The 14850-nt window shown below is 47.2% G+C and overlaps 1 protein-coding gene across 4 annotated transcripts in view; it reads left to right on the forward strand.

Moving 5' to 3' along the window:
• CPNE2 (copine 2) overlaps window positions 1-14850 on the forward strand; it is a 160621-nt gene that overhangs the window by 3404 nt on the left and 142367 nt on the right. Inside the window, exon 1 of one of the 4 annotated variants that reach the window (XM_087877006.1) lies at window positions 9839-10832. The exons of 2 other annotated variants lie outside the window; for them this stretch is intronic. Coding sequence is in view for 1 of the 2 variants with exons in the window: in XM_087877005.1 (XP_087733131.1) it covers window positions 14229-14235 (7 nt within the window). In the remaining variant the exon portion in view is untranslated. Of the gene's footprint in view, window positions 1-9838; window positions 10833-14056; window positions 14236-14850 lie in introns of those variants that run through there. One more of the 4 variants, XM_087877005.1, reaches the window with a different exon arrangement.

Below are 14850 nucleotides of genomic sequence, written 5' to 3' on the forward strand. Positions count from 1 at the left end.
GTCCCACCCCCAATTTATTGCTGCCTCCTGAGTCCCAGCTGATGACTAGAGGGAAAAAAACTGTTTAAACTCTTGCCGGGGCTTCAAAGGGCCGTCCTACAGCTGATCAGTGTTAAAAGCAAACAAATGAGTTGGGTCGTAAGTGCGAGGACTGGTCGTAAGTGCGAGAACCTTCCAGAAATGACTCTGATCAGCTAGCCACGCCCACCTAGTCACATGACCTTCAAGCAACACCCACAAAATAAGCCGCGCCCACAGAACCGGTAGTAAAAAAAATTAGAACCCACCCCGAAGTGAACTTACAGTAATTTTTATATGAAAAACCTAATTTATTTTATTTTATTTTATTTTATTTTGAATTTATATACCACCCTTCTCCCTGAGGACTCAGGGCGGTGAACAGCCAAGTAAAAACATCAAGTACAAATATTAAAATACAGTTAAAATATACATATATAAATTTGGCCCCATTAATTAAAAACAATAAACAAAACACTTAAAAACACTTAAAAAATTAGGCCAGCCACAATTTAATCAGTTTGGAGGGTGTTCGCACCGCACACTTGAGCAAGCTGAGAAATGAAACGAAGAAGTCTAAACAATCAAGGGATAGAAAGCAGCTTTGTGATTTCATAAATGGCACATTAGTTCACGGAGCAAGAAGTTTGGGAAGAAAAGTTTCAAATCCTTCAAAAAGTCTCCAACTTAATAAACTCACGTAAAGAGGGTTGATGGGGTAATCTTCGGCTTACAACCACAATTCAGCCCAAAATTTATATTGCTAAGTGAGACAGTTATTAAGTGAGCTTTCCCCATTTTATGACCTTTCCTGTTACAGTTGTTAAGTGGATCACTGCACTTGTTAATTTAGTAACATGGTTGTTAAGTGAATCTGGTTTCCCCATTGACTTTGCTTGTCAGAAGGTTTCAAAAGGGGATCATGTGACCCTGGGACTCTGCAACTGTCATAAACATGGGTCAATGGCCGAGCGTCCGAATTTTGATCACGCAACCACGGGGATGCCACGACGATTGTGAATGGAATGGAGTGGAGTGGAGTGGAGTGGAGTAGAGTAGAGTAGAGTAGAGTAGAGTAGTAGAGTAAACCCTATATGATTAAGAATTAAGTGTATTAGAATTAGAATAGAATAGAATAGAATAGAATAGAATAGAATAGAATAGAATAGAATAGAATAGAATAGAATAGAATAGAATAGAATAGAATTCTTGATTGGCCAAGTGTGACTGGACACATAAGGAATTTGTCTTGATGCATATGTTCTCAGTGTACATAAAAAGACAACTCGTCAAGAATCATATGGTACAACACTTAATGATAGTCATGGGGAACAAATAAGCAGTCAAATCATATTAGGAAACAGTCAATATAAATCGTAGGGATACAAGCAACAAAGTTACAGCCATACAGTCATAAGTGGGAGGAGATGGGTGGTAGAAACGATAAGAAGATTAATAGTAATTCAGATTTAGTGAATAGTTTGACAGTGTGGAGGGAATTATTTGTTTTTAGGAGAGTGATGGCATTCGGGGAAAAACTTGTTCTGGTGTGCAGTGCTCTAGAGCGTCATTTTGAGGGTAGGAGTTGAAACAGTTTATATCCAGGATGCGAGGGGTCTGTAGATATTTTCACAGCCCTCTTTTTGACTCGTGCAGTAGACAGGTCCTCAAGGGAAGGCAGGTTGGTAGCCATGGTTTTTTCTGCAGCTCTAATTATCCACTGAAGTCTGTGTCTGTCTTGTTGGGTTGCAGAGCCAAACCAGACAGTTATAGAAGTGCAGACAACAGACTCAATAATTCCTCTGTAGAACTGGATCAGCAGCTCCTTGGGCAGTTTGAGCTTTCTGAGCTGGCGCAGAAAGAACATTCTTTGTTGTGCTTTTTTGATAACGTTTTTGATGTTAGCTATCCATTTTAGGTCAAGTGTGTTAAGATTAAGTGTGAAAAACGGTCTTAAGTCACTTTTTTCAGTGATGTTGTAACTTTGAATGGTCACTAAATAAACTCTTGTAAGTTGAGAACTACCTGTAGTCATTTAGTATTCATTCAAAATTACACCACCACTGAAAAAAGCGACATACTTCCAATCTCTGCCCTTAACGATCATCACAACATCCCCACATACACATTATCAAAATTTGGGCACTTGGGCAACGTGTGTATTTACACATGTAAATGTGTACATGTAAATGTGTACCACAGTTGCAGAGTCCCAGACAACTTCCCACATGCAATGTCACTATTTGTGGCCTTCCTAGACCAATGATGGCGAATCTTTTTTCCCTTGGGTGCCGAAAGCGTCGTGCTCGCCTGCCCACATCTACAATGCAATGCGCCCCCTGCGCCCCGCCACCCCAGCGCATGTGCGCACAACCCCCCGTGCTGCCCCACCCCACACACGTGTGCGCAACCCCCATACTGCCCTACACCCCCGCGCATGCATGCACGACCCCCCCATGCCTCATTTTGGGCCTAACAGGCCTCCCTGAAACCGTTTCCGGACTTCTGGTAGGCCCGTTTTTTGCCCTCCCCAGGCTCCAGAGGCTTTCCTGGAAGCCAAGGAAGGGTGAAAATAGCCTTTCCCGGCCCCCCTGAGGGCGGAAACGGCCCATTTCTCGACTTCCGGTAGGCCCATTTTTTAATTAATTAATTAATTAATTAATTAATTGGATTTGTATGCCGCCCTTCTCCCGAAGGACTCAGGGCGGCTCACAACAATAAGAAACAGAAAATACAAAAGTTAAAAGACAAATTAAATCAGAATACCCAATAAATACGGTTAAACGTGGAAATACAAATTCAAATTCAAGATTTAAGAATTTAAAAAGCTTCAAAATCAGTTTAGAGTCAACCCAGGCCCGCCCGTTGGAAGAGCCAGGTCTTCAAGGCTTGGCGGAAGGTTCGGAGGTCGCGGATTATCCGGAGCTCCAGGGGTAACATATTCCAGAGGGTAGGGGCTCCCACAGAGAAGGCTCTCCCCCTAGGGGTCACCCATTGACATTGTCAAGGTGGTCTCGCAAGTACTCTGGTCCTAGGCCACGTAGGGCTTTAAAGGTAAGCACCAGCACCTTGAATTGCACTCAGAAGACAACCGGAAGCCAATGCAGACCGCGAAGGAGTTTTGTGACATGGGAGTACCGAGGTATCCCCATGACAACCCGCGCGGCCGCATTCTGCACCAGTTGAAGTCTCCGAGTGCTCCTCAAGGGCAGCCCCATGTAAAGTGCATTGCAGTAGTCCAAATGAGAGGTGATTAGGCAGTACAGTGATAAATTACAAATATATCTTAGCATTACAAACATCTTTAGTCCATTATCCATGGCCAGGTCAGAGTCCTAAAGTCAAATCCATATTATGAAACAAAGTGCATAGCTAAATGCAACCTCAGCAACCTTTTGCCCTCCCAGAGTCTCCGCGCAAGCCCTTGTACTTACCTGGAATCCAAAATGGGCCGCGTGGAGTCTCCTGGGAGTGGAAGGGCGGTGTGGGCAGGGCCATCCGAAAATCAGCTGGCTGGCACGCGCATGAGCGCTGGAGCTGACCTAGGGCAACGGCTCGCGTGCTTGCAGATATGGCTCTGCGTGCCACCTGTGGCACGCATGTCATTGGTTCTCCATCACGGTCCTAGACAGTCTCCAAAATGCAACATCAATGGAGGGGGGGGGGAGAAACCAGATTTGCTTAATGACCATGTGATTTACTTGGCTGCAATTATTCCGTGATCCACTTTACAACCGTGGCAAAAATGGTTGTTAAATCAGGCGATTCATTTAACCACCTTGCTTACCAATGGAAATTCTGGCTGTAAGTCGAAGACTATATTCCCTCTTATCATTTCCAAGGATCTGTTTTTATCCCAATCTCAATATCAAGCTGACAAAGAAACGAAGAGAATGGCACCTCTTCTCGTGTGCTTGTGCTGTGAGGGATACGTGTGTGATTAATATCTGACACTTCCCCATGTGACAGTAATCATAAATTTTCCGGGTCACTATTCCCACACGGTGTAGCAGCCAACAGGCTTACTGCCTACTTAACTTGGCCATCTGGGCATGAGAACATATGTTTGGTATGCTAAGCTTCAACAAACAATCCAGGGTGTGAATCCAGGTTGTCTGAACCGATGTGTCATTCATGGAATCTTTTTGGTCTCGAAAATGCATTTACTTCCCCAAAACAAAACAAAATCTAACCGCGCTATTGTTGAATTATACCTCTTTCCTTTTGCTTTGATATTGCTTCTGCAAATGTTGGTCAGCGTGATTCTTTTATGATGGTGATGGTAATAAACATGACCTCTCCACCCGTCTCAACAATGAATGGGTGACCCCAGGGAGAAGGTCCAGTGAGATGTAAATTGTCCCTAACTTCTGGAGGTTAAGTTGTTCCGCCACTGATGCTTTTCCTGGCAGTGAGAACAATTAAAATAGTGGAACCTTCAGAAGTTGTGGATGCTCCATCACTGGAGCGTTTCAAGAAGGTATTGGGCAGCCATTTGTCCGGAATGGTACTATAGGGTTTCCTGCTTGAACAGGGGTTGGACCAGAAGACCTCCAAGGTCCCTTATTTATTTATTTTTGTCAAGAACGTATTTGGTAATAAGTAGAAGCATGGATTAGATAAATAAAATAGATACAAATAGAAGAAACATTAGGACAGGGACGGTAGGCATGCTGGTGCTCTTATGCACACCCCTTACAGATCTCTTAGGAATGGGTTGAGGTTGACAGTAGACAGTCTTAGGTTAAAGTTTTGGGGGTTTGGGGATGAAACCACAGAGTCAGGTAGTGCATTCCAGGCATCAACCACTCTGTTGCTGAAGTCGTATTTTCTGCAATGGAGTCTGGAGCGGTTCACTTTAAGTTTGTATCTATTGTGTGCTCGTGTATTGTTGTGGTTGAAGCTGAAGTAGTCATTGACAGGTAGGACCTTGTAGCAGATGATTTTATGAGCTACACTTAGCTCAGACCAAAGGCGGCGTAGTTCTAAGTTGTCTAAACCCAGAATTTAAAGTCTGGTGGCATAAGGTATTTTGTTGCGAGCAGAGGACTGGAGGACTCTTCTTGTGAAATACCTCTGGACACATTCAATTGTATTGTCCGATATGCAGTGCAGATTCCAAACAGATGAGGTGTATTCAAGAATTGGTCTAGCAAAGGTTTTGTATGTTCTGGTTAGTAGTGTAATATTACCGGAAAAGAAGCTACGCAAGATTAGGTTTACAACTCTTAATGGCTTTTTGGCGATGTTGTTACAGTGGGCTTTGGCACTTCGATCATTAGATATGAGTACTCCAAGGTCCTTGACAGAGTGAGGGTCATCTACAAGGTCATGTCCACTCACCATGTATTTTGTGTTCTGTTTTTTTTTTCCCAATGTGTAAGACAGAGCATTTGTTAGTTGAGATTTGGAGCTGCCAACTGTTTGACCATTCCAACACAAAGTCAAGATCTTTTTGAAGGGTAGCAGCATTGTCGGTGGTGTTAAATTTTTTTACATCATCAGCGAAGAGAATGCAGTTGCTTATAATGTGATCACTAAGGTCATTTATGTATAGTATGAAGAGTGTTATACCCTTCCAACTATTATGCTATATTCTAGCCTTCATCTGAGGCTGAGATGTTGGTGAATTCACCATCCATATGGTTGTCTTGGCTAAACCACATAATTGATTCGGATGGACAATGCACCATCACCTTGGTGTTGACTTAGCAAACACATCAATATTTTTCTTGACAATCTGTCCCTAACCTGGTCTTTCCAATTTTCCAACGATGTCCCCATCACTACTTCAAATGAGTCCCTTCACCTTGCTACGTACTACCGGTAGTTGTCCTCTTCTTCTCTTTCCTTCCACTTTTCCCAGCATTAGACCATTTTCCAGAGAGCAGGATCTTTGCATCAGGTCTCTGGATTCGAGCCTGGTTATTAGATTCTCAAGTTGTGGATCTCTTCAAGTGGATCTTCTCAAGTGGATCTTCTCATTGAGGATATCTCTATTGATCCAGAGTTGTGGGTGCTCCGTGTGGGAGGTTTTCCAAAATTTGACCAGGTTGGTATATGTTCTCCTGCCTTGACCTAGAGGACTTCTGAGTCCTCCTTAATTCTAGGTTAGATCTATCTTTAATAATCTTCCCAATCACTCCAGGCTGCTGTGGGCCCGTGGCCTCTTTCCATTCCCACGTTTAATTCTGCATTTAACAAAAAGTAGATCTAACGCTCCGTGTGAACCAGGAAGGAGCCAGATGTGCATGACTGGTTCTGTGGAAAATGAAGGAGCCTTCTGATGGTTTTGCCCACAAAATTCATGTGGCTTTTTATGGATTTAATTATTTGGGGAGGGAACATATTTTGCTCCCTTCATGGGCTATCTCTGGTGCTTCCAGCATCAGGTGGCCCTCAAGTTACGACCACAATTGAGCCCAAAATTTGTATTGCTAAGTGAAACCTTTGTTAAGCGAGTTTGCCACATTTTACGACTTTTCTTGCCACTGTTGTTAAGTGAATCATTGCCTTTGTTCAGGTAGTAACATAGTTGTTAAGTGAATCTGGATTCCCCCTTGACTTTGCTTATCAGATGTTCGGAAAAGCTGATCACAGGACTCTGGGACAATGCAACCGTCATAAATATGAGTCAGTTGCCAAAAGTCTGAATTTTGATCATGTGACCATGGGGATGCTGCAATGGTTGTAAGTGTGAAACACGGCCATAAGTCACTTTTTTTTCAGTGCCGTTGTAACTTTGGTCACTAAGCAAACTGTTGTAAGTTGAGGTCTACCTGCATTCTGCTTCTTCTTGTCCTACCCTCTGATGCTTTGGAGAATAGGTCGACCCCTCTTCTCTGTCACAGCCCCTCAAAAACTGGAAGATTGCCATCACATCACCCCTAAAATGTCTCTTCATTAGATGAGACCTACCCAGTTCCTGCAACAAAGATGATCTTTTATCGTCTTTGTTGTCCTTCTCTGCACTATTTCTAGGGCCGTGATGGCGAACCTATGGCACGCATGCCAGAGGTGGCAGGCAGAGGCCTCTCTGTGGGCGTGTGTGCTGTCGCCAGATGCTCTTCTGGTTTCTGGCCTGTCAGCCAGCTGGTCTTTGCGGGTGCTAGAGTGCCGGAAAACAGCCTGAAAACAGTCCAAAAGACAATCTGAAAACAGCCCGAAAAACGGCCTGAAAACAGCCCAAAAAATGGCCTGAAAACGGCCTGAAAAACAACCCGAAAACAGCCCGAAAACACCTTGAAAACAGCCTGAAAAACGACCTGAAAACGGACTGAAAAACGACCTGAAAACAGCCTGAAAACAGCCCAAAAAATGGCCTGAAAACAGCCCCCAAAATGGTCTGAAAACGGACTGAAAAACGACCTGAAAACAGCCCGAAAAATGGCCTGAAAATGGCCTGAAAAATGGCCAGAAATGACCAAAAAAATAGGCATGCATGCACTGGGCAGCTGGTCTTCAGGTGCACCCACATGCACACACATGCACACATGTTCCAGTTTGGGCACTCAGTGCCGGAAAGTTTCACCATCACTCTTCTAGGGTCTCAGCATCTTTTTTCTATTGTATTAGCGAATTATCGTCCAGTTTCCAACCTTCGCTTTGTGGCGAAGGTTGTTGAGAGTGTGGTGGCGCGACAGCTTCCGCGATGCCTGGATGAAACGATGTATCTGGATCCATTCCAGTCGGGCTTCAGGCCTGGGTACAGCACGGAAATGGCATTGGTCACGTTGGTTGATGATCTCTGGAGGGCTCGGGACAAGGGTTGTTCCTCTGTCCTGGTCCTATTAGATCTCTCAGCGGCTTTTGATACCATCAACCATGGTATCATGCTGCACCAATTGGAGGGGCTGGGGGTAGGGGGCACCGTGCTGCGGTGGTTCTCCTCCTTCCTCTCTGACCGGTTGCAGTTCGTATTGACGGGGGGACAGAGATCGACCTCGAGGCCCCTCATGTGTGGGGTGCCGCAAGGGTCGGTTCTCTCGCCCCTTTTGTTCAACATTTATGTGAAGCCGCTGGGTGAGATCATCCGTGGTTTTGGGGTGAAGTATCATCTGTACGCTGATGATACCCAGCTGTACATCTCCACCCCAGACCACCCCAACGATGCCCTTGATGTGATGTCCCGGTGCTTGGAGGCCGTGTGGATCTGGATGGGGAGAAACAGCCTCAGGCTCAACCCGTCCAAGACCGAGTGGCTGTGGCTTCTGGCATCCCGATATAGTCAGTTGAGGCCATCGCTGACTATTGGGGGCGAGTCGTTGGCTCCCACAGAGAGGGCTCGCAACTTGGACGTCCCCCTTGATCCATGGCTGTCTTTAGAAGAGCGTATGACGGCTGTGGCCAGGGGGGCTTTTTATCAGGTTTTCCTGATCCGCCAGTAGTGTCCCTTTCTGGATCGGGATGCCTTACGCACGGTCACTCATGCTCTCGTCACATCCCGCCTGGACTACTGTAATGCTCTCTACATGGGGCTCCCCTTGAGGAGCACCCGGAGGCTCCAGCTGGCCCAGAATGCGGCCGCGTGGGTGGTTATGTGGGCGACTTGGCGCTCCCATGTAACATCTCTACTGCGCGAGCTGCACTGGCTCCCGGTGGTCTTCCGGGTACGCTTCAAGGTATTGGTTACCACCTTTAGAGCGCTCCATGGCTTAGGACCCGGGTACTTACAAGACCGCCTTCTGCCACCGATAGCCTCCCACCGACCAGTACGCTCCCACAGAGAGGGTCTCCTCAGGGTGCCATCGGTCAAACAATGTCGACTGGCGGCCCCCAGGGGGAGAGCCTTCTCTGTGGGGGCACCTACCCTCTGGAATGAGCTGCCCCCGGAGATACGGCGGATCCTGGATCTTCACACCTGTCGTTGTTCCCTAAAGATGTTTTTATTCCAGCAAGCCGGGCTGGCCTAACTCTTTTAATTTGTTTTAATTCTTAAATTGTTAATTATCGGTTTTAATATACGGTGTTTTAATTGTGGGCCAAATTAATTTAATTGGATTTTAATACTGTTTTAAATTTTGTATTTCTTGTGTTTTATCTGTTGGCTGTTCACCGCCCCGAGTCCTTTGGGAGAAGGGCGGTATATAAATATAAACAAATGAATAAATAAAATAAATAAATTGTGGTCTAAGGCGGGGGGGGAGGGTTTCCAACCTTGGCAACTTTAAGCCTGGCGGACTTTAACTCCCACAATTCCCCAGCCAACTTGGCCAAGGTTGGAGACCCCTGGTCTAAGGAGAGAGAGAGGCAGAGTTCTTCTTAATTTCACCCCAGAGCAGGGGTGGTGGTGGTGGTGTTTCCTTGTGTGGCTGGCCCAGCAACAAGGCTCTTCCAAGGCTCCGAGGCAGCAAAGCAGAGTAGCTGTGATTCCAAGAGAATGATTAAACTGGGAAATGATGGGAACAAAGCATGTATGTGATTGTGAAATCCATAAAGGCCGCCAAGAAAACAAGAATGCGCTGGCAAAAAGTGGCAGTGGCTGGAAAGACCCCAAATAGCCCCGGGAGGGGGCAAAATGTGCTCCCCCCAAATAATTAAATCCATAAAAAGTGACATAAACTCCCTTGTGGGCAAAGCGGCAAGGAGCGGGGTGAAATCCAGCAGGTTCTAACAGGTTCTGGAGAACCGATAACGGAAATTTTGAGTAGTTTGGAGAACCGGCAAATACCACCTCTGGCTGGCCACAGAGTGCGGTGGGAATGGAGATTTTGCAATATCTTTCCCCTGGAGTGGGATGGGAATGGAGATTTTGCAGTAGCCTTCCCCTGCCACGCCCACAGGACCGGTAGGGAAAAATGTTGGATTACACCCCTGGGCAGGAGGCTCCTTCATCCGCCACAAGAACCAGTCGGGCACCCGTAACAGAACTTCTGCTGGTTCACACGAAGCGTTAGCCCTACTTTTTGTTCAGGGCAGATTTAAACGCGGGTATAGGAGGAGCCTCCGGACTCGCAGCGGCCTGGAGCGAGCGGGGGACGTGGGCAGCTCTCTCAGCCCCACACCGACTGCAGACCCCTTTAATGAAGGAAGAGTCCCCGCTTCGAAGGGCAGGGAGGGAGTGCTCCCCAAATCCCCTTCGGAGAAAGAGGGGGAAAAAAACCTGTTGAAAACTCGAAGAGCTCGGGATGACTCCCCGTGATGGAGGAGGCGCGTGAGAACGCGCTCTGAGCTCGCTCAAACCGAAAGCGGGCACGCCAGCCCTTCTCCCGCTCGTCCGCACGACTCTAACCCCGGTTAACAACGCACGCAAAGCGGGTTGAGTCCACGTCAAGAGCCACGCCAGATCTGCCCGGGATCTATTTCCCTTCCCACGACACCCCCCACCCCCAAGACTTGGGGGGACAGCCCGGCGGATGGCAAGAGCCCCGTCCACGCGGACAGAGGCAGCGGTGCTGGCCAGACCGGGAGTTGCTCCCGGGGGGCGGCCGGGCTTGGGAACCTTCCCTCGCCGGCTGGGCGGGCGTCGCTGCCGAGGAAGCCCCGAGACTGGCGGCCGCCCCCCGGCGGGCTCTCGCCTCTCCGCCCCCCGAAGGCGGCTGAGCTCCGCCGCCCCTTCCTCCCCGCCCGCTGCCTCCCCGCCCTCCGCTTTCCGGCCGCCGCGCCTGGCGCACCAGCCGAGCCTTGCAGCGCAGCGGAGAGCGCCCGACCCCGGGCTGGATCGCTCGCTCGCTCGGTCGCTGGGTCGGACGGGCGTTGAATCGAAGCGGCCGGCGGGAGCCCTGGAGCGGCGGCGATGCCCTGCCCCGGCGGGCTGCTACTGCTGCTGCTGCCCTGAAGCGGCGGCGAGAGGAGCGTCGGAACGCGACTGAGCGGTGAGTCTCGGGCAGGGCGAAAGCGCTGGGGAGCGTCGGACTGGGCGAGCCCCTGCCGAGTTGCCTGGCAGCCCGGGCGTCGGGGAGTTCCTCTCCTCGCTCCGGAGCACGCCGGAGAGAAGGCAAGCTGGTTTCCCGGAGGCCCTTTCACACGTGACGCGTGTCCAGAGCGGATGACAAGCGTGTGCTCCCGAGCCCGTTGTCGTCGGAGCCTTGGGAAAGGCAGCTCGTGGAGCAAGGCTCGCCTCCTGTGTGTTTGCGGCGAGGTTCACGTGTGAATCGCAAAACGCGGGTCTTCGCGTCGCTACTTTCCGCGGCTCGTCGTAGCTTTCAGTTTCTGTCTCTTTTTCTCGCCCGGAACAGCTGGAAGGATTGAATTCGCAGCGCCCGGGGAGGGGAGCTACAATCTGCTCGGCGAGTCCGTGGGATGTGAGAATCTACTCAGTTGGATTAATTCATTAACTGCTGATCCGGTTAGCCGTTTTTTCCTCCCTGGCACAGCTTAGAAATGGCAGTCTAAGAGCCGCAGTCTAGAGAAGAGGAAGAGCGTGCCTCTAGGCGAGTGCAGAGTGCAAATAGCGTTACGTGCTTAGACTGTCGAAGTTAGCCAACTGGCCGGTCTTAAATCTCATTATTTGTTTGTTTGTTTTTTGTTTTGTGAGGATCAGGGCGCTTTTCTAAACACGAGGCTTTGTTGTGACATACATACCCAACATTCCTGTTCTTTTGCCTTACAGGGCAATAACCCTAACAAGTGGAAACTAAACCAACTTTCAGTAAACCTGGGCTTATTTTTTATTTCCCTTATTTTCATCCCGTTATTTTTTATAAGCAACTCAAGGCGCCAAACTGAAGTAACACTCCTTCCTTCTCCTATTCTATTTCTGTTTCAGGACTCAGAATGTTTCCCCACCACCCAGTGGGTTTACTGGTCCCCCCTAAATGATGGTTGGTTGGCCAGGGGCTGCCTTTTCCTTCTTAGCTCCTGAGGGTCCTAAGTGCCTGTCTTGGGAATAGGGACTCAAAGACAATCAATCAGTCAATCAATCAATCAATCAAAAGAAGCGGATGACGCTTCAGATGCTTCTGTATCTTTGGTGCCATGCTTTGTGTAATATCTGATCTGCGCCTCTGATTTTGAGGTTTATAGTCTTGGCGCTTATCAAGTGACCTTGTACTGAGTTGAAATATAATATGAATGATTAACTAATTAAAGCAAGAGAGGGACTGTCTGAGCTCCATTGAGAAAGAAAAACATTGCCTCCGTAAAGGAAACGGGTTAGGGAGCACGTTTTCACACACTACAGCACAAAATTCTGTCTGTCGTCCTTTTGGTAATGATTTTCAGCTTGTATAATTATTATTAGTAGTATTCATCTCCGTTCATGTTTCCAGTAGGACAATAACAGGCTGGATAATCCGTGGTTTAGCATGATGGTTTAGGCCCACCATTAAAGCTGCAATTACGTAATTATAGTAAACTGATACGTGGAATTTCCATAGTGCAATAGTACAAATATGAATCAGACTAAAATTGAGACTAAATCAGACTAAAAACTGTATCTAGTCTGTAAAAATCTTGATTACCACAAGAGAACAGCATTATATGTTTTTTTTTAAAAAAAACAATACTTAAGTGGTGAAGGCACCAGGCTAGAAACCAGGAAACGGTGAGTTCTAGTCCTGCCTTAGGCAAGAAAGCCACCTGGGTGACTTTGGGCTAGAAACCAGGAGATGGTGAGTTCTAGTCCTGCCTTAGACATAGAAAATGGGTGGGACACTTTGGGCCAGTCCCTCCCAGCCCAACTCACCTCACAAGGTGGTGGTTGTAGGAAAAGAGGAGGAAGAGGAAGAAGTGTTAGACATGTTCGCCACTTGAGTTATTTAGAAAAATAATAAAGGCAGGTTAAAAAAAACTAAAAGAAATTTTTAAAAAATAAAAATCTCATGACTGGCTTACAGGTTTGCAGGCATGGGATTGCAGCATTACTATCCCTTGCTCCACAAGCCATCATTCAGAGCAAGCGCACATTGCGACTTCTGCCAGTCCTGCCAGATAATTCAGGCATGGTTATATGGCAGGATTAGAATTAATACTGATATATCAAAAGAGGTATGTATGTATTTCACTCACGGCCTTGAGATGCGAGAAAGATAATGCTATGTGGATAAAAAAAAAAAGTCAGAATACGTTTGTCCTTTGCTCGGGCTGAGTGAGAAATGGCATTCCATGTTTCTCAATCTTGGCAATTCTGGGATTTTAAGATGTTGTGGACTTCAACTCCCAGAATTCCCCAGCCACCAATTCATCACCCACATTGCAGTCAGTGTGTTCTGGATGGTTTTTAGGCTAAATAGGCTGTCTTAAGGAAGAAATGAAGCGGGACGCGGTGGCTCAGTGGCTAAGACGCTGAGCTTATTAATCAGAAAGGTCGGCAGTTCAGCGGTTCGAATCCCTAGTGCCGCGTATAACAGGGTGAGCTCCCGTGACTTGTCCCAGCTTCTGCCAACCTAGCAGTTCAAAAGCAGGTAAAAAATGCAAGTAGAAAAATAGGGACCACCTTTAGTGGGAAGGGAACAGCTTTCCGTGGGCCTTTGGCGTTGAGTCATGCTGGCCACATGACCACAGAAACGTCTTCGGACAGCGCTGGCTCTTCGGCTTTGAAACGAGATGAGCAATGCCCCCTAGAGTCTGGAACAACTAGCACATATGTGCAAGGGGAACCTTTACCTTAACCTTTTAAGGAAGAAATGAGCTTCCAGGACCCTCTGGATAATTTCATAGGACAGTGTTTCTGAACCTTAACAACTTTAAGATGTGTGGATCTCAACTCCCAGAATTCTGGCTGGCTGGGGAATTCTGGAAGTTGAGATCCAGACATCTTAAAGTTCTCAAAATTGAGAAACTCTGTTAGCCAATGCAGCTCTGTCAAATCTCTTTAAGTTTGGCCCTCTCCAACTCAGAGGGCGGTCCTAGAGTGGCAAGAAAAACACAAACTATGCGGAAAGCCAATATCAAGCCAAATATTTTCCTGCTGTCTCAAACATGGGTGGGGAACTGAGCAGCGGTGACACTCCCTGCCTCCTAAAAACATAAACAGAAATGATCTGCGACTTGGAAGGATGCCCTGAAGCTCTTGAGAAACTCTTCTACGATGAGTGAAGGGAGCTGGGTGAGAGATTTCCCGGATACACAAAACAGGCTGAAGCCACTGGAACGGAACTGGAGGCAAATTTGCATTTGCCAGGAATTTGTATTCGTGCTGCCCATGTTTCCTTCTTCCTGTTCTTGAACTGGAGGGTGGAAGGAGTGGCTTCCCAGGCTGTCTGTTGTATCCTATGACATTCCTGGCTTGATCGGTTTTACCCATCCCAGAGGGATTGAATCAAGATCCCATGAAGTGTAAGTACCACTTTATAATGCCTTAGTAAGATCACACTAGGAATATTGCCTCCTTGTTTTGGTTGCTACAATATAAAAAAGACGTTGAGACTCTGGAAAGAGTGCAGAGAAGAGCAACAAAGATGATTAGAGGGCTGGAGGCTAAAACCTATGAAGAACTGGAACTGGGCTTGTGGTTGTTAAGTGAGTCTTGCCCATTTTTTTGCCATCATTGCAGTTGTTAAAGTGAACCGTGCGGTCATTAAATGACATGATCTCCGTTTGCGACCTTCCTACAAGCAAAGTCAATGAGGGAACCTGGATTTATTTAATGACTGCATGATTCACTTAACAGCTGTAGCAAAAAAAGGTAGCAGAATTGGACACGATTCACTTAACAATCGCCTCGCTTAGCGACAGAAGTGCCGGTCCCAATCATGGCTGTAAGTCAAGGACTATTTGTACAAATGCTTCCCACTGAAGTCAACAGTGATCTTTGGGTGGGAACTTCTGGCATACAGGTAGTCCTTGACTTATAACAGTTCATATAGTGACTGTTCAAAGTTACGACGGCACTGAAAAAAGTGACTTACGACCGTTTTCACACTTAAAATTGCTGCAGCATCCTCAGGATCA

This window comes from Pantherophis guttatus, chromosome 11 (assembly GCF_059756535.1).
Source record: "Pantherophis guttatus breed Tessera chromosome 11, ASM5975653v1, whole genome shotgun sequence".
Classification (NCBI taxonomy): domain Eukaryota; kingdom Metazoa; phylum Chordata; class Lepidosauria; order Squamata; family Colubridae; genus Pantherophis; species Pantherophis guttatus.